Source organism: Exophiala bonariae (genome assembly GCF_035927105.1).
Source record: "Exophiala bonariae strain CCFEE 5792 chromosome Unknown scaffold_10, whole genome shotgun sequence".
In the NCBI taxonomy this organism is placed as follows: Eukaryota; Fungi; Ascomycota; class Eurotiomycetes; order Chaetothyriales; family Herpotrichiellaceae; genus Exophiala; species Exophiala bonariae.
Window position 1 is genome coordinate 369722 of NW_027042485.1, and position 17256 is coordinate 386977.

The 17256-nt window shown below is 48.2% G+C and overlaps 6 protein-coding genes across 6 annotated transcripts; 3 read left to right on the forward strand and 3 right to left on the reverse strand.

The window, feature by feature from the left end:
- Positions 1-552: 552 nt before the first annotated feature.
- LTR84_001411 (uncharacterized protein) lies at positions 553-5949 on the reverse strand (the record flags this gene model as incomplete). Its single annotated transcript, XM_064845035.1, has 7 exons — positions 553-1343; positions 1414-2363; positions 2422-3050; positions 3086-3328; positions 4196-4349; positions 4397-4500; positions 4555-5949. 7 exons carry the CDS (start codon positions 5947-5949, stop codon positions 553-555), a joined length of 4266 nt encoding a protein of 1421 aa, XP_064707293.1.
- Positions 5950-7405: 1456 nt separating this feature from the next.
- LTR84_001412 (uncharacterized protein) lies at positions 7406-9557 on the forward strand (the record flags this gene model as incomplete). Its single annotated transcript, XM_064845036.1, has 3 exons — positions 7406-7539; positions 7613-8015; positions 8067-9557. The coding sequence occupies 3 exons, from the start codon at positions 7406-7408 to the stop codon at positions 9555-9557; spliced, it is 2028 nt and encodes a 675-aa protein (XP_064707294.1).
- A 167-nt stretch (positions 9558-9724) lies between these two features.
- On the reverse strand, positions 9725-11165 carry LTR84_001413 (uncharacterized protein; the record flags this gene model as incomplete). The annotated part of the gene is made up of 2 exons (XM_064845037.1): positions 9725-10610; positions 10669-11165. The coding sequence occupies 2 exons, from the start codon at positions 11163-11165 to the stop codon at positions 9725-9727; spliced, it is 1383 nt and encodes a 460-aa protein (XP_064707295.1).
- Positions 11166-11750: 585 nt separating this feature from the next.
- On the reverse strand, positions 11751-12639 carry LTR84_001414 (uncharacterized protein; the record flags this gene model as incomplete). The annotated part of the gene is made up of 2 exons (XM_064845038.1): positions 11751-12369; positions 12446-12639. The coding sequence occupies 2 exons, from the start codon at positions 12637-12639 to the stop codon at positions 11751-11753; spliced, it is 813 nt and encodes a 270-aa protein (XP_064707296.1).
- A 596-nt stretch (positions 12640-13235) lies between these two features.
- LTR84_001415 (uncharacterized protein) lies at positions 13236-14164 on the forward strand (the record flags this gene model as incomplete). The annotated part of the gene is made up of 4 exons (XM_064845039.1): positions 13236-13372; positions 13427-13590; positions 13646-13990; positions 14052-14164. 4 exons carry the CDS (start codon positions 13236-13238, stop codon positions 14162-14164), a joined length of 759 nt encoding a protein of 252 aa, XP_064707297.1.
- A 547-nt stretch (positions 14165-14711) lies between these two features.
- LTR84_001416 (uncharacterized protein) lies at positions 14712-16752 on the forward strand (the record flags this gene model as incomplete). The annotated part of the gene is made up of 9 exons (XM_064845040.1): positions 14712-14857; positions 14909-15129; positions 15178-15351; positions 15405-15517; positions 15568-15631; positions 15686-15805; positions 15877-16021; positions 16071-16539; positions 16594-16752. 9 exons carry the CDS (start codon positions 14712-14714, stop codon positions 16750-16752), a joined length of 1611 nt encoding a protein of 536 aa, XP_064707298.1.
- Positions 16753-17256: the final 504 nt, after the last annotated feature.

Here is a 17256-nt window from a genome sequence, read left to right on the forward strand (position 1 = left end):
AAGACTTCTTGTGACTTATGGCTCTATAGCTGCAGCAGAACTAATAGTAAGTTTCCTGTACAAATCTGCTCTTATCGTCTCCTCGTCCCTTGCTGGTAGGACCATGGAAATCGTGTTCGGGCTAAGATTTGCGATCTCAAGAACAAAAATCGCGAAAATGAAAGCTTAAAGCGAAGCATTGTAGTACACGGAACTGTTGAAAGACGTACCCGACATCCCAGTGGTGAAGATGATCGGCCCATCGAGGATACCGAGGCGGCCGCGGCTAGCGGAGCAATACTTATATCGTGAACTGCGGCTGGTTCTGTAGGAGAGCATAAGCCAGTAGAGACGATCGGTTTTAGTTCGGTCTACTTAGAGTCGACTGACTCTAGTGGGTCTCTGATCCCATCCTGTTCACCGGTCTTTCCCACCATATCGGCCCTGAAGTTTATTAAATTGGCCCGTGGATGATACCCGTCCTTTCCATGCGGCTTTAAGAGGTTTCGACCGACACCCAGGACGGATTTAATGTTGTAAGATGGTCAGTCTTATCTTGTTGGCTACGGTTATCTATAATTTGCTTTGTTCTCGTAGCTCAAGGAGCTCAGCTCGACCACCAGTGATACACAGCTTGTCGGTCTCAAGCACTCTAGTCTGAAACAATACCAGATTGTCTTCGGCAAAGACCCAAGCTTCAGTTCGTAGCGTCTGCCCAGGCACCACCGTACCAGCGAAACGGACACGAATGTTTCTGTACGGCCCATATTGCTGGTAGATGTGCTTTCCTGATATGCCAAAAAAGCAAAGACCGTGAAGAATAGGTCTTTCGAAACCAGTCCGCCGTGCTACTTCAGGATCTATGTGTAAGTCATTGGTATCGCCGTTAAGGCGGTATAGAGCAGCTGACTCTTCTGTTGTTTTCTCTTCTCGCATGAAATCCGGTTCGCGCGGTGGTGGGCGGCTTGGAGGTTCTGATATAGTAGGTTCAGATGGACCACCGAAGTTTCCGGCATCCCGAATGTATGCTGAGGACTCATTGTAGAATATATCTTCTCCTGTGCTAATGTCGCGAGTTGTGTACGCTATTGTGACAACAGCAGCCTTGCTTTTATCCAGCACATGGAGCAATTTCGGATACGTAACAAGCTTCCCCCTGGTGGGAACAGGATATTTTCGAATCTCGAGATAAATCTCACCGTGTAAGAGTTTCAGAGGATCCCATTGCGGCAATAGTTCGTGGTAAGTAAAAGGCAATTTGGTTCGAAACCATGGGATTGCTCCGAATGTTGGGAGTACTTGAAATTTCTTGTCATTTTCGTAGATCAGCGGGATTTCCGTCCACTTGACTCCCAGGGTGAGATCTGTAGAAGGTCAGTTTCTTAGTACCAGGGCCTTAAGAACTTTAGCCATATGTGACAGACCACAACTTACTGTATAGAATGGCATCTCTCTGCGTGTACTCGAATATGGACCCATCTCCCTGGACCTTTTTCGCATCCTCGATTCTGCCCAAAGTGCCTTGTCGGTAAACTTGGTCATGGAGACGTTTAAGACCATTCTCGTACTCTTCAGGATATGACTTTAGTTCAAAATTCGTAATCGTGGCTAGGCATTTCAACGCCTCCTCACCACCGAGGTGCTCAGTCTCGTTCCATTCAATACCCCCGTTGGCCTCTAGCCTTGTACGTGCATGCCAGCCACCACCAATCTCGTACAAGCCCCCTGTTGATGGATAAGGCACAATGTTAGAGCACATCAATGCCACAAAAGGCGCTGAGAACTGAGGCAAGATCTCCGTACTGCTCCCCTGGAGCGCACCTGCGAGGCCAGGAGTCGACGCCACGGGAGCTACAGCATTGACAGTGATGTTATGCAGGGCTCCTTCGTGTGCCAGGGCACTCGAAAAACCAATGATCGCGCATTTCTGAAAGTTATTAGCAATATCCACCGCAAAACATGCCGCGCGTCTTACTGCTAGAGAATAGTTGGACTGTCCAAAGTTACCATAGATGCCGCTGGTGCTGGTAATGTTCACAACCCTACCATAACCCTGGCGTACGAAGTGGGGCCACGCCGCCTTTGTGATCCTATACGTGCCTCTCAGGTGAACATCCATGATAGTATCCCATAGGGAATCAGTCATATTAGCAATCGTTTTATCTCGCACAAACCCTGCATTATTGACGACCACATCGAGGCGGCCAAACTTGTCAAATGCGTCGGCGACGATTTTCTCGCCTTCAGTGACGGAGTGAATGACAGTGTGTGCCGTACCTCCTGCATTTCTGATCTCTGCGGCAACTGAAGACGGGTTTTTTACGTCATTCAACACAACTTTTGCACCGAGCTTCGCGAATTGCAAAGCGTATGCTCGGCCTAGCCTGCTCATCAAGTCAGTTTATCACAGATATTGTCATCGCCTAGGAAGGGAAACATTACCCTGAACCTGCACCAGTGACAAGAACCACCTTTCCATCAAATCTGATGTCTTTACCAGGGCCTCCTGGCCTTAACTTCTTGGTCTTGGCCACAACGGCCTGGAAATCTGACGACGAGTTCGGATACGAGCCTTTGGCAAAGTCGTTGATATCGGGCCACCTGCTTTGTATCGAAGCTGGCGTCATTCCTGTATCCGGATTCTGCCACCCACCTGCCGCTCGTTGCCAGCGAAGCATCTTGAGCTGTCTTCCCTCTACGTGATAAAGGTGTCCAGTTATATCACAGTTTGATGGATGCGATAGGACAGCAACGGAATGCAGCACACCATCCATTACACTCTGCGTTGGCACTGTGGTAGAAGTCTCAGCCACTGGGGTGGCCAACGTACAAGCGATAATATTGTATCTGGCGCCTTCTCTCGCGATAGTCTGCATGAAGCCTAGGTGACCGAATTTTGCGGCTATCAAGTTAAACCTTGAGAGATCCTGGAAACGATCTTGCTTCACATACCAGACTGCAATATAGTGTCTCCTGAGCTCGTGTCGGCTAGCACTGAGCTTGTACTGATGATTCTTCCGTACTTCTGCTGCTTGAAATAGGGCCAAGCAGCATGTACGCTCTGTTAGCAGCTAACATTAGTCATAGGCTTCCTCTTTAGATTCACGCGTGAGCTTGCCTTGTAGGTCAGTTTGAAGCTGTCTTCAAGGAGAGAATTCCAGTCGTGATCCTGAAGCTCATCCCATGAAGGATCATCCTTGGGCATAGCATTGCAGATCAGGACGTCAATTCGCCCGAAGTTCTTGATCGCGACATCAACAATACTGCCACCGTCGCATGGGCCGCCGTAGGCTGCTACTGCTTTCCCACCGTCGGCTTGAATTTCTTCGACAACCCGATCAAGAAGCGACTAGAGTCCGATGAGCTATGCCGAAATGAACAACTTCAGGTGGAGAAATCCCACCTGGCGAAAATGGTCTTGAACCACAATATTTGCTCCTAAGGATGCGAACCATTTTGCATAGGAACATCCTAGGCCATGGCCTACACCTGTTATAAGTATCGTCTGGTCATCAAAGCGAAGTGACATCGTTGTTGCTATCGACTTATTCTGTATTCTAGGCTGAATTCAACGGATGCTGTAGCAACATCAAATACATTATGATAGCCAGTCATATGCTGTTCAAGTATATGCTTCTAGGTCCGGATTGCCGCATCTGAGGGGCGGTTTTCTGCAAAGTAACTCACAGGTCGTGAAGGTTGTGACTACCGAGCCGCGTACCACGGTTAAGTAAAGGCTCGGTCAAAGGGTGGATCGAGAGTACGAGGGGAGCGGGGACACTGTGCACGGTTTTGTGGAGTAACGCGCGCGAATATTCCAAGACCCCGTCAGCCTGCTGTCTAAATCTTGCATCGGATACACCGGAAAGTGTTGTTATGAAGAGTACAATTGTGATGTCTCAAGAGCTGTTAAGCAAGCTTCATCATAGTGAGCTGACTCTCCTCAGGCAGTAGATTATTACACCAATTTGAACTTCATTCATTCATCTGTACGTGCATGGAGATCATCTACAGCCTAGCACTATTCGATTTCGTGGACGAAATTGATAGTGTCCGACCCTCTGCCGGTCCCTCTATAGCAGCCTTCTCCCTAAGTAACCGCCGCAGTATTTTACCAGACTAGTCTTCATTAGTGTATGTTGAAAATTTCCTTGGGAAGAAAGAAGGAGGCGTGACAAGCGAGACCATAATGGCTATGAGCATAAATTAGACTCACCGGATTCTTTGGAATCATGTCACAAAAAATAATTCCGCCCGCGATACGCTTGATCTTCGCAGTCCTCTCGGCCATATACTGCAAGATCGCATCTGCGGAGACCTGGCTTCCAGATTTTCTGACGACATATGCAAGCGGTATTTGGTCCTCGTTTCTAGTACATTGTCAGTTGGATACCATCAGGAAGCTCTATGAACATACCGCTCAATGCCAATTACCGCAGCATCTAGGATGTCCGGGTGCTCTAGTAGTAAGGCTTCTAGCTCAGCAGGTGCAACCTGATTGCCCTTCACCTTAATCAATTCCTATTCCCCACGTCAGCTTTCACAGCCAAGAATCCGGTCGCTCAGGCTATTCACCTTCTTTCTGTCAATTATGACATATTTGCCGTTCCCGTCTGCAAAAGCGATATCCCCTGTTTTCAGCCAACCATCTGGTGTAACAACCTTGGCTGTTTCTTCCGGCTTGCCCCAATAGCCTTTCATCATTGTTGGTGTTTTGCACCATAGCTCACCTGCCTGGCCGGGAATGACCTCTTTTAGGCCTTCATCGTCCATGATTTTCACCTCACAATTTGCCACCGGTTCGCCCACCGCTTGAGTTCTGGAGACTTCACGTTCGTCCCAATTCAGGATCGAGATTGGCAGCCTAAGTAATGTCAGTGATAAGTTACCCAAGCCATTAAGAACTGTGCTGTCAAACTCTGTCATTCCCCATCCTTGCTTGACATTGACATGACCTTTGGGCCACAGCGTCTCTAATTCTTCGCATTTTTCTCGTGACAGTGGTGCAGCTCCCACACTTACTTTGCGTATGCTCGAGAGATCGTAACTGCCCATTCTTGCCTCTGGGCTATTGGCCATAGCAACAAGAATCGGAGGAACAAGCATCAACTCTGTGATTTGGAATCGTTGAATATTTTCCAGCATCCCTAACAAACTATAGCGTTTCATGATGACCGTTGGCCGCCTATAATAAGGGGCCATTGTGGCAAAAGTCAGTAACCCGAGTCCATGGTACATCGGTAAAACTGCTAAGAGGCGCTGTGGCTTAGTCCTGTTAGGATCCAGCGTGCGAAGATGGCCAAGTTGAACGCAGTTGGCAACGAGACCGTAATGGGTGATTTCCACGCCCTTGGGCACGCCTGTGGTGCCGGAAGAATACAACAAGGCAGCGGTTTGTCGGGCATCCTCTATTGTCCGCATCTCTTTCCAACGAAAGCCCTCCGTCCTTTCTTTAGTTGCGATCATGTGTTTCCAGTGGCGAATTTCTCCAACATCTTGGCCGCCAGATCCTAGCGGCGGCGCATCATCAAAGATGGAAATCCGGTGAGGACTGTAGTTTGCGAGCCTGGCGGCTTCTCGTGCACTCGCAATGCTTGCTTCAGCAATCAATAGGAATCGGGGTTGTGAATCCTTAATCTGGTATGCAAGCTCTCGTCCTACAAAAGCTGGGTTCGCGGTTGAGATGATCCCGCCAGCCATGATCACTCCCATGAAAACCACCGGAAAGAAGATATTGTTGCCTGAGTAGACCAAAACACGATCATTGGGACAAAGACCAGCATCAAGCAGTCCTGCTGCGACTCTTTTACACCATAGTGCATAATCTCTCCATGATAACTTCAGTCGGTCAGGGTCCTGGGCGTCGATATACGCAGGAGTATCTGGTAGTAACGCGGATGGGTCTCCTAGCAGTAGTGATGGGAGTGAGATAATGGGGATATCGACAGTCCACCTTGATTTCTGCGGCATATTCGACGTGATATTGAGGTCAAGGTTCGATGAACGTTTGTAGGGCAATGTGTCAATATGAGTAGTGGGAGGGACTATGTTGTGATTCAAGCAAAGGGGCGTTCGCTGGTACCAGTAACATCGACTGTGAGCCTACTTCAGTATATGATCTCCAAGAAACGTCTGTCGGAGGACTGGCAAATGGGATATCAAACGCAATTTGCCGTGGCAATGGCTGACGGAAGAGTATTCAACGGCAAGCCAGACAAGGGAGCCTCGGCGTTAATTGGAGAACTCAATTTTTCACCCGGTTCAAGCATCGTATCAATGACTACAGGCAAACTTGGGGACCTTTTCTTTTAAAGTAACACAAAAGGAGAGCTCCTCAATGCTAGGCCTTAGATACGCTTCGTCCGCCGGTCTCGTATTCTCTTGCTGAAGTAGTCACGAACCCGATTTGCCTGAGGAGGAACAATCTGCGAGCTTTACGCTCGACTTCATATCGTAAATTCTAGTTTAGACGAGAAGAACCCAGCAACCTCGGAATATCTGTCTCAACATTGAGGAAAGAGCATTTCAATGATTTAGGATGCGTTATGCAAGGCTCAATGTCCTTACTGACTATTATTGAGGAGAGATGGAGCGCACTCTCAAGCACATGAACGATAATCGGCTGACAAGGTCGAGCTGACGAACAACAGCATTACTGACATCATTAGCTACCTAACCTTCAAGCACTAACTATCAAACGACTGAAGGACTTGGCGGTAATTTGCTCGGAACCGCAAACCCCACAAGCCATGCCTCACTTGTGGGCGTGCCTGGAAGCTATCGCTCTCCCCGCTTCTGGGCGGGCTGCCGCTGCCTCGGCCATCTCATCGATGTAGCTGTGCGTGGTCGTGCGCCAGCTACTGTAAGTAGCCAAGTAGGTAGTTGATCACTTGACAGGTCCCCTGGCTTAGAACCCGGGTCAGACATCAAGAGAGAAGAAGCCCCTCTTTCTTCGTATGACCCCGTTATGCTCCCAAAGCCATGCTTAGCGTTCAAACATTTCATGTTCTGCAAATCCGTTAACCACAAACACCTCGGCTAGTCTTTTAATCCAGGACGATGTCTCAAATTTCATCGCAAGGGCTCGCACAGATTCATGCTCAGTCTAGCCAAACGAGTGCAACTATGGCAGCTACGATGCCAAAAAGCTTCAAGAGGCGTGCTGGCAAGGCGTGTTCCTTCTGCCAGTGGCGAAAGATTCGCTGCAATGTCGAAGAAAGACATCCATGTAGCAACTGCGTTCTGGAAAGAATCGAGTGCTCGATCACTAAAACGAGAAAGCCAAAGTATGCTCAGAGGCGCATTTCCGGGTTTCATGTAGGGGTAATTGACCTGCTACAGAAAAGCAAAATTGAACCACGCTGCCTCAAATTCAGAGCAGCGTCCAGAGCGACAGATTGTGATACCGGAGAGACACACCAATACGATGGATGTTGTTGATCTCACCGACGTCACAGCACCTACGTCCTACCCACCTGCCATCGACGTTGATCATTTTGGCACTCAAGAGGAACAGGCTTCCTTGCCAGCTCACCGACCTGAAACAGTCGTGCAAGGCAGGTGTTGAATTTTCTGCAACGTGACACAGTCATTGATTAGTCTTATCAGCTCTTTCCCTATCTCTGACACCAAGTCTTGCATCGGCATCGCCACAAGGGGGATCTGATGCCTTGCTTAAAGAAGGTGCTACACATTTCACCCTACCCGATTTTCTAGAGCCAATACCGACGTCCTTGTTGCCGGAAGATCTTGGGTATCTTCACAAAAAGGGCTGCTTTGATATACCAGCTCCCAAGTTCCGCGACGCCCTCTTTCGAAGTTATGCTGAATTTTTCCACCCATATATGCCGCTTCTAGACTTGGGTAGATTTCTTAAAGTGGTTACTTCACAAGTGCCCCAGAATTCCCGTGTCAGTCTTTTGCTTTTTCAAGCCATCATGTTTGCCGGCAGCGCCCACGTTGATATAAAGCCTTTACGCATGCTGGGGTTTCTGACCAGGAAAGCTGCTAGAAGAGCCTTGTACCTGAAAACGAAAGTGAGTCGAGCAATGGGCATTTGCCATTGAGGCAGCGCTAATTGCTTACAGACGCTGTATGACTTGGACTACGAGAAGGACAGGCTTTGTGTCATAAGAGTCCTCATCATCATGTCGCATTGGTACGAAACTCCGGATGACCAGAAAGATGCTTGCCACTGGTTACAGATTGCCATATCCCTGAGCAGACGTGCCGGTCTAGATCAAGACCCAGCAAATATGCCTATTCCTGAAGCCGAGCGACGAATAAGGAGACGTATCTGGTGGTCATGTGTGAACAGAGACCCTTTATGCGCACTTGGTCTGAAGTCACGGCTCAGTCTTCATCCGCGAGATCACGATGTGCCGGACTTGCGAGTTGATGACTTTGAACTGGGAGATGTTCCTCCGGACGGATTCGAACGCGTCGGAATGGCTTGGCCACCTGGTAAGAGACGCTTGTTATGCCTGGGGTCCGTCTGGCAAACACAACTTCACAAGCATCTTTCCGACATCCTCGGTGAACAGTATAAACTTGGAGACTACCGAAGTGCGTCACAGAAAGCAGACTCTAAGTCAACAAAGATGATACTTCTTCCTGTGGCCAATGAAGCAACTCGATTGAACCTAGAGAAATTGGAGACTCGTCTTCAATCATGGTACAGTTCTCTTCCATCAGAGCTTCAGACAGCTGCTGTAGGCTCAGAAATACCTGACTCCGGGTTCGAATCATTTGTGGTCTTCCGTACAGCTCTGCATATGCTTTACCACACCTGTCGCATCACATTGCATCGACCTTGGGTCCGGTCACCACAAAATATTGAGCCGACAAATGGAAGTGAAACAGAGGGCGACCTTCGCGGAACACTACAGGCATCGGTCAGAAGATCAGCGCAAGCTATCACTAACTTAGCGATGGAGCTACATCAGATCGACCTCGTACGTCATCTACCGCAGACAGGCATCAGCGCGCTTGTTGCTGCAGTTGTCAGCCATATATCCGACATGCTCGCTTCTTCCGATGATGTCCAAAGAGCTGGGCTGAAAGGCTTCGAGCAGTGCTCACATCTGCTGAACGAACTCCGCGAAAATTACTACTCTGCGGACTTCTCGGCCGATTTTGTCAAATTACTGGCTCAGGCTAGGAAACTGACAGATAAATCGAAACTCGCTGAGACAAGCCTCAACTTCGTTGGGGAAGTTCTGGACAATCAAGTCTCGGCTCAGTCTGGCTTTGCAGCACTACATATGGAACCACAGAGCACTGATCCGGAATTCACTGCTCCCCCTGTGCTAAGACCTCTACCAGAAGCTCTGTTCCCCGAAGGTATCAATTTATCAAGTCACGAGGCAAATAATCAGAACAGCCAGTGGAGCTTAATCGGCGAATTTGATAGCACCGTGGATGCTCACCAAGCAATAATTCCTTCAGAATTTACTGAAGACTGGGATAGTTATCGCAACTTCAGGGACGAAACAGTGAGACTCCTAGGGGATATCTATGAGGATTTCCTACCTGGTCAATTTGGGACACTACCTGAAATCGATGCTTTATCGGGCTGATCACGCTTCTTGTCAAAGGAAAGTTACTCCACATAACAATGAATCCACTTCAAACTTGACATCCATACCTCATAATGATCCTACCAATTGTCCTCTCAAGTAAAGGATAGCCTAGATTCACAATCTGGCCTCTAAGAGCAATTTGAGTACTTCTTACTATGTCACCATCAAAACCTAGCCTCAAGCTTCGTCTGCGTATCTCCCAATGCCCATTCACTGCCCGCTGTCGCCGAGCGCACCTGCTGAGCCTGAGCCCTGGTAAACCCTCTCGCTTCCACGGCAGGGTTGTAACCCAAGCCAGTCAATTTGGCAACCTCATGGTCAGGTACCTTCGCATTGGGCTTGCCATCAGCACGTTTATAAACAGTGACGACGCCAGCACCTCCAAGTCCAAGGTTATGTGCAAGAGCTGAGTCTGTGCCTTCGACTAGGCGGTTGTTGGCCCAACCCCGTAGATGCCATACTAGCTCCGCGCATTGTGCAAGGCCGGTAGCACCGAGCGGATGGCCTTTCGACAAAAGGCCACCTGATGGATTAACCAATGTTCTTCCACCATAAGTGATATTTCCACTGCGAACGTACTCATGAGCTTTTCCGGGCTCGCAGAGTCCCAACGCATCGATAAAAACCATCTCTGCAGGCGAGAAACAGTCGTGAAGCTCCACCAGTTTGATATCATCAATCGATCTCACTTGTGCCTCTTCCAAAACATCTTTGATAATGGATTTGGTAATTCCATGGCCGACTAAGTTAACTGCTGAACCATTGTATGTGGACAGCGGATCAGTGGCGATACGTTGGCCTGCGATTAAAACCGCTTGCGATTTAAGTTCTGGACGAGCATCTAGAAATGCCTGAGACACGACAACTGCAGCAGCTCCTCCATCGCTGGTAGGACAGCATTGCAATTTGGTCAGAACACCTTCAATCTTTGGTGCACTGAGTATTTGATCTGTCGTATACACATCTTGAAACTGGGAGTATGGATTTCTTTGCGAATGTTCGTGATTGACTCTTGCGATCTCTGCGAAATCCCGTGGTTCTGCACCATACCTATCAAACCCAATTAGTTATTATACCTTAAATCCTCTGTCTCAGGAGTCTCACTTACTTATCAATATATTCCTGAGCGGCGTTTGCAAATAGCTGCGCAGCAAAAGGAGCTTTGGACAATGGTCTGATCGTCTCACTCATGGCCCGACTCCTCGCCAAAGGATCCGTGCGATCCTTCCAGAAAGAACTTAAACTACCAGGATTCATTTTCTCAAATCCCACGACAAGGACACAGTCGGCTGCGCCGTGTGCGACAAAGTTCTTCGCCATGGCCAGGCCCGTTGATGCTGTCGCGCAATTATTGTTTTGGTTGTAGATTGGGATACCGGTCATTCCAAATTGGTAGAATACGCGCTGCCCACAGGTGCTGTCGCCGTAGCAGTAGCACGCCACTCCCATTTCTACATCGTCATACGTAATGTGAGCATCCAGCATGGCTTTAATGCCCGCCTCGTACCCAAGCTCCGTGTACTCGACCTTCCCTCGTGGTTTGACGAATTTTGTCAAGCCCACACCAAGCACATATGTCGGTATAATCGAATGTTTCGGGGCCATCTTAGTCAGATGTTGTTACGGTGTATGTATTGTAAAGCAGAAACTGTAAGCACAGAGGTCGACTACTCACCTAACTCTTGATATACGTTATATCAGATATGGATCGATCTGTTCGGTGTCGTTTCATAAACCAAAACGTCAAGCGTATTTAGGGGATGCCCAACTTGGCCAGTTCTCTTCCCAACGCCACGGTGTGAATCTCTTCTGAAGCGCTAGTCATGGTTGTCTGAATCCCGTTGTCCCTGCAAGACACTACATGACACTAGCGCATACAGTCAATAATTTCAGCCGGCTGACGGCTCCGAAACTAAACTTGGGCGGTCATATTTTACTCTTGATACGGATCGGTGGAAGACAATTGTTTAAGCGTTAGCCGCTAACCGTCAACCGCTAAACGTCAACCGGCCGTTAACCGAGAGCATATATCTTGGCAAGGCTGAGATTCGTTCGTTACTTACCAAGAAGGTAACTCGCATTGACCTTAATGGCTGGGAATGATTTTGTTAGTCGTAGGTCCTTTTCGCATGGTATCAGCGTTATCCTTGCTAGCACATATCTACCGCTATTTGGCCTGACATCATCGCATCACAACTTATGCCTCTTTTGCCCACTTCGAATCTTTTGGAACTCGATGTCCACCACCCCAGAGGCCAGTCTTCCCCATCCTGCAAATACCTCAGCAACATTATGCAAATCAATCGCGTCCCGTGTCGGCTGACGCAGAAGCACTTTGATACCAAGCATGCTTTCACTGCTCAAATGATCACCGAGCAGTACTTGGAGCTCTTTCAACACCATTGCCAAGAAGTCTCCATCATTATCTCCTGCATTTATGATCTGACTGAGAAATCCGCATTTCAGCAGCTCTTCGGCAGAGATCTTCCTTCCCATGAGCATAGCCTCGTTCGCCAATGAAATACCCATTCTTTGGACTAACGTTCTCGACGTGCCTACTTCGGCAACTAGACCCAGTGATGCGAAAGGCAGTAATAGGTATGCTTCAGGTGTTGCGTAAATGAAATCTGCAAATGCAGCCACTGCAGCACCACCTCCCACGGCCGGACCATTGAGTGCGGCAACAAGGATTTTCGAGTGTGTGGCAGCTGCACGCGTCAAGTAGAGATTTCCAGCGACGAATGTCTGTAGCAAGTGCCGACGTGTGTCTTGATTTGAAAGTGGCGGCGACCTGCTGACATCTGCGCCGCTGTAAGTTGGTTTTGTATCAGATTTGCAATTCGTGGATTTTTATAGCAGAAAACAAGAGAAAGGAAATTTCTTACGCCGAGAAGAACCTTCCCGTACCAGTCAGAATGGTTACGACAATTTCATGTCGTTCGTCGATCTCTCTTAAGAGATTTGCCAAATCGTAGAATTCACTCAGAGTCAGGGCGTTGAGCTTGCTAGGTTTATTCAATGTGATGATTGCAAATTTACCCCGAGTGGTGTAAGACACGACTTCATGTGAGACAGACATATCTATGCAACCAAAAATCCTATAACTTGCGTGCAGAGCGAGGCTGGTATTCCTATGAACCCAACTTTGTGAAGCGTCAGACATTCAAAGCACAGTGTGCTTAGTATGTGTAATTGCTATTCGACAAGAATAAGGCAGTCTAATGTCCCTCGGTCCGCGGGGCCACAGCGAAAAGGATTTGAAAACATGCTATACGGCTGATGAACTGTCTAGCTCGAATAAAACAGCACACCCTGCTCTCTAGTTAGTGCTATAAGCGCTCAGTTCTACAACGTTACTAACTAGACTCAAACATCCCATAATCAGATCAACTTCGAGCACCCGAGCACCACTCACGATTTAGCCACAAATCAGGTATGGCGTCATCTCGGTCGGACCTGAGTTCAACTTGGAGAGAAGGAATTTTTGGTGCGTCAACTACGCAAGTACTATCTTGTCGTCGTGATTGTTCCTAATAAGTGCTTCTTCTTATAGACAACAAGGTCGTCTTCTGTACCGGTGGAAATGGGGATATTTGTAGTGCACAGGTACGCGCGTTAGTGTATCTTGGAGCGAATGCTTGCATCGTCGGACGAAATGTTGAGAAGACGAAAACGATGGCACGCAGCCTGGCAAGCGCACGCCAGGGGTCACGCGTCCTAGGCTACGGAGCTGTTGATGTGCGAGATTTCGATACCCTTCAAAAAGCCGTAACAAGTTGTGTGAAGGAGCTTGGGAGTATTGACTTTGTCATGTCAGCATCATGCGTCACCATCACTGTATGTTTTTGACTAACTATCTGTGTCAGCGCTGGAGCGGCAGGAACATTCCTCTCGCGAATTGCAGACATGTCTCCAGGTGCTTTCAAATCAGTCATAGATATTGATCTTATTGGTTCCTTCAACACACTGAAGGCCACCCTTCCATATCTGGAAGAGTCTGCTGCAAAATATCCCGCAACAGGAAATGCCAGTTAGTGAATCAACTCCAATTCGAAAACATGTGAGCGACTGATTTGAATGGATAGCACCAAAAGCCGGCACGGGTGGAAGAATTGTTTTCATTACTGCGACACTCCAGTATCAAGGGACGGCGCTTCTAGCACACGCCTGTGCAGCCAAGGCTGGAGTTGACACGTTGTCCTCGATAGCCGCCATTGAGTATGGCCCACGGGGCCTGACCTCCAACATCATAGCTCCTGGGCCAATTGGAGAAACAGAGGGAGTCAAGCGATTGGAATCCGCCGAGGGTTACAATAAGTCGGTCGCAACGATTCCAAGCGGCCGATTTGGCACAGTGAAAGAGATTGCGGATGCAACAATTTATCTTTTTAGTGACACAGGCAGCTATGTCAATGGCGCAACTCTGGTTGGTAAGTCGCATTTCGCACCCTATGAGAAGTTTCCCCTGGCTTCTTGGTTAACTCATGGCAGTGGATGGCGGCGCTTGGAGAACACAAGGAGGTGCTAACAAGAATGGAGACTACCCCTATCCGGGATACTATCTTTCAAGTGGTGGTCCTAGAAGCCCAGTTTCGAAGCTATAAGCAAGTAAATTAGAGTATTGCCATAAAGTTATAGAGAAGTTGTTCTTGCCTAGAAATCCGAAGATAGCTTCGCGCGTAGCTGGACTTCTTGCTAAGTGACTGCCATGAATGTGTTGAAAGCATTTTCAGTATCAGTGCTCAGAAGATTGCTCCCTCTCGATGAGCCTAGGACGGAAGTATTGGTGTCTGACGTGTCCAATCGGTAGGCAGGCGACATCAGTGGGGCCCCCTTGCCACGTATGTTTACCAGTCTCGGCCGAGGGACTTCAGTGCGGAGAACCTGGGGAAAGCATTGTTGTTACCCGAGCCTATGGGTCTTCTGCGATCCGGTTTCGACGAGCACTGATTCAAGCGTGGTCCAAGGTCGGGCGAGCCTTGACCTGCCAAGTTCTGGTGTTTCGACTCGTTAAAGTGGAAATTTATGGGGGCAAGGGACAGTCAAGGATCTATTTGAAAACGCAGATCGCCATGCATTAAGCTCATTACTTGACACATCTCCAAAAAAGATAACAAGCGCTCCCTGCTACAATTTCATACTGCCTCCAAGATGGCCTTGAAGAATGAACCATCGGCAGGCCTTGAGAAGGTACTCTCTCAGAATTCGCAAGACTCCATCCATAAGGAAGACATCGAGCAGCCGCAGCAAGCTGCAAGCTCACAGGAGTGGAGCGAAAAGGAAGAGAAGGCTCTTGTGTCAGTAACATGCCACTGTATTCCCGAAGAATCACATGCTGACTTGTGCAGGAGAAAAATTGACTTCAATGTATTTCCGATGCTGTGCATAATCTTTGGCTTTTCACTTCTCGATAGAACCAACATCTCCGCAGCATATATAGCAGGCATGTCTGAAGACCTGAAGCTCTCAGTTGGGTGGGTTGAGACTGCCGTAACTGGAGAAGCACACATTGCTGATGAAAATACGGACAGTTCTCGATATTCAATTGCGTTACTTGTTTTCTTCATCGGTATGTGAGAAGTATTTGACGATTGGGGCAAAGGCTCACGAGCTTTAGGTTATGCTCTGTTCGAGATTCCATCGAACATGGTCATTCGACGCATTGGATCACGCGTCTGGCTTCCTTTTCTCATCATTGTTTGGGGCACAGCTGTCCTAGCTATGGGATTTGTGCACAGCTGGGTGTCACTTACTGTTCTGAGGGTTATTCTCGGGATATTCGAAGCGGGTTGTAAGTATACTCAATCTTTGCAAGGCGAAATATGTGATTGCTAACAAGAATAGTATATCCTGGAGCCGTTTTCATCATTGCCTCCTGGTATAAGAAGTATGAGATGGCTGCGAGAATCTCTTTATTTTATATGGCGGCTCTTTTAGCCTCTGGCTTTGGTCCCATTGTAAGCGTTGAATCTCCCATCTATGTGCAATTGCTTGCTGACATTGGGAGTTTGCGTATGTATTGTCCTTGATACGCGTGGGGGATGGGATGTACCGGCAAGGCTGGAGATGGAGTAAGTGCCATTCCTCAAAGCCTAGATCCTTCGGTGTTTGAACTTGAGCATTAGCTGCTGCTGCTGTCCTCTTTATGTTGCTTCTTGCTGCTAATATTGGTGGTGTAGTTTTCATTATTGAAGGGATCCTTACAATCGTTGCTGGTGTTGTGGCACCATTTTTCCTCGTTGACTGTAAGTTTGCTCAACTCAAAATTGGAAGGAAAAAAAATTGATAACACTGAAACTGATTGAAATGTACTCAGTCCCAGAAAAGGCGAAGTTTTTGAACGAACGACAAAAGCACATCGCTCTCACTCGTCTGCAAGAAGGGCGAGGAAGTGAGAATCGCGAGCATGTAACTATGGGACAAGTACTGCATATGCTAAAGGATTGGAAGTTAATTGTCTTGTAAGTCGTGACCAGTGACTGCATGGCTGGCCCATCCTACTTTGTACAGCAGCATGCTCACGGCGATTCCCAGTTCTTTCCAATACTATGTGGCAGCTGTCACTGTGTATGCACTCGCATATTTTCAACCAATCATCCTACGGCAAGGGATGGGATATAGCTACGCCTTGGCCCAACTCTTGTCCAGCCCGCCATATGTCTTCGCCACAATAATGAGTTTAACCACAGCATGGCTCTCTGACAAGCTGAAGATCAGATGGCCAATTATCTGTGCACAGTGTACCGTGGCAGTTGTTGGCCTCGTGATCGTCCTTTACGGCAAGGCCCCCGGATTTCGCTACTTCGGTCTCTTCCTGGCGGTATATGGATCTCAAGCAAACGGACCGCAATTTCTAGCATACGGCCAAAATCAGACAGCAACACTGAACAAGAAAGGTGTGGTTGCTGCTGTGATGATCAGCGTGGGGGCTGCAGGCGGCGTGACCGGAAGCACGATCTTTCGAGCTCAGGATGCACCGGTAAGTCAAATTTTCTGGAGCACTGTGCAGACTTTCTGACGCAAATTTCGATAGGCGTACATCCCCGGAATGTGGACGACTATCTCACTCCAAATTACAGCGGGGGTAGTCACATTTCTGACCTCTATGTGGCTAAAACGTCAAAATCAGCTTGCTGCTGAAGGCAAAAGACCGGCTTTGGAAGGGGTTGAGGGTTTCAGATATGCCCCATGAGTATGAAATGTAAGGGTGACCTTTTCTAGGGGTACTTAGTATGTCAACGTTCATGCCTCTGAGCAAGAGGGTGTTCAGCAGAAAGGCTTTCATGAGTGGACAGGATCTGAGGCTCACCGGGCGCGCCGCAGATAGATCGTGGAGGGCCGTAGCCTCGTACAAAATGGCCGTAGTCAATTAGAGCTACGTCTTGGGGATTCAATTGTTCTTGGTACCAATCCTAGTCAGGGTGGTGTAGTGCATAGTGAGCAAGCCGCCATAGGGGCCAGCTACTAGTACGCATGGTGGGCGGCCAAATATATCCGCTTTTTTAAGATCCCATATTTAAAGCTACATACGCGATACATCCTCTCGACTTTCATCCGACCTAGCATATAGAAGTTTCTCAGTCACGGGAAACTTTCAAAGGTTACTACCAAAAGAGAAAGTGGTTTTAACTTTAATGGTCATGTTGTTGTCCCATTTCTTCTATGAAGAACTTACTATTATAAAGTCACCCTATAT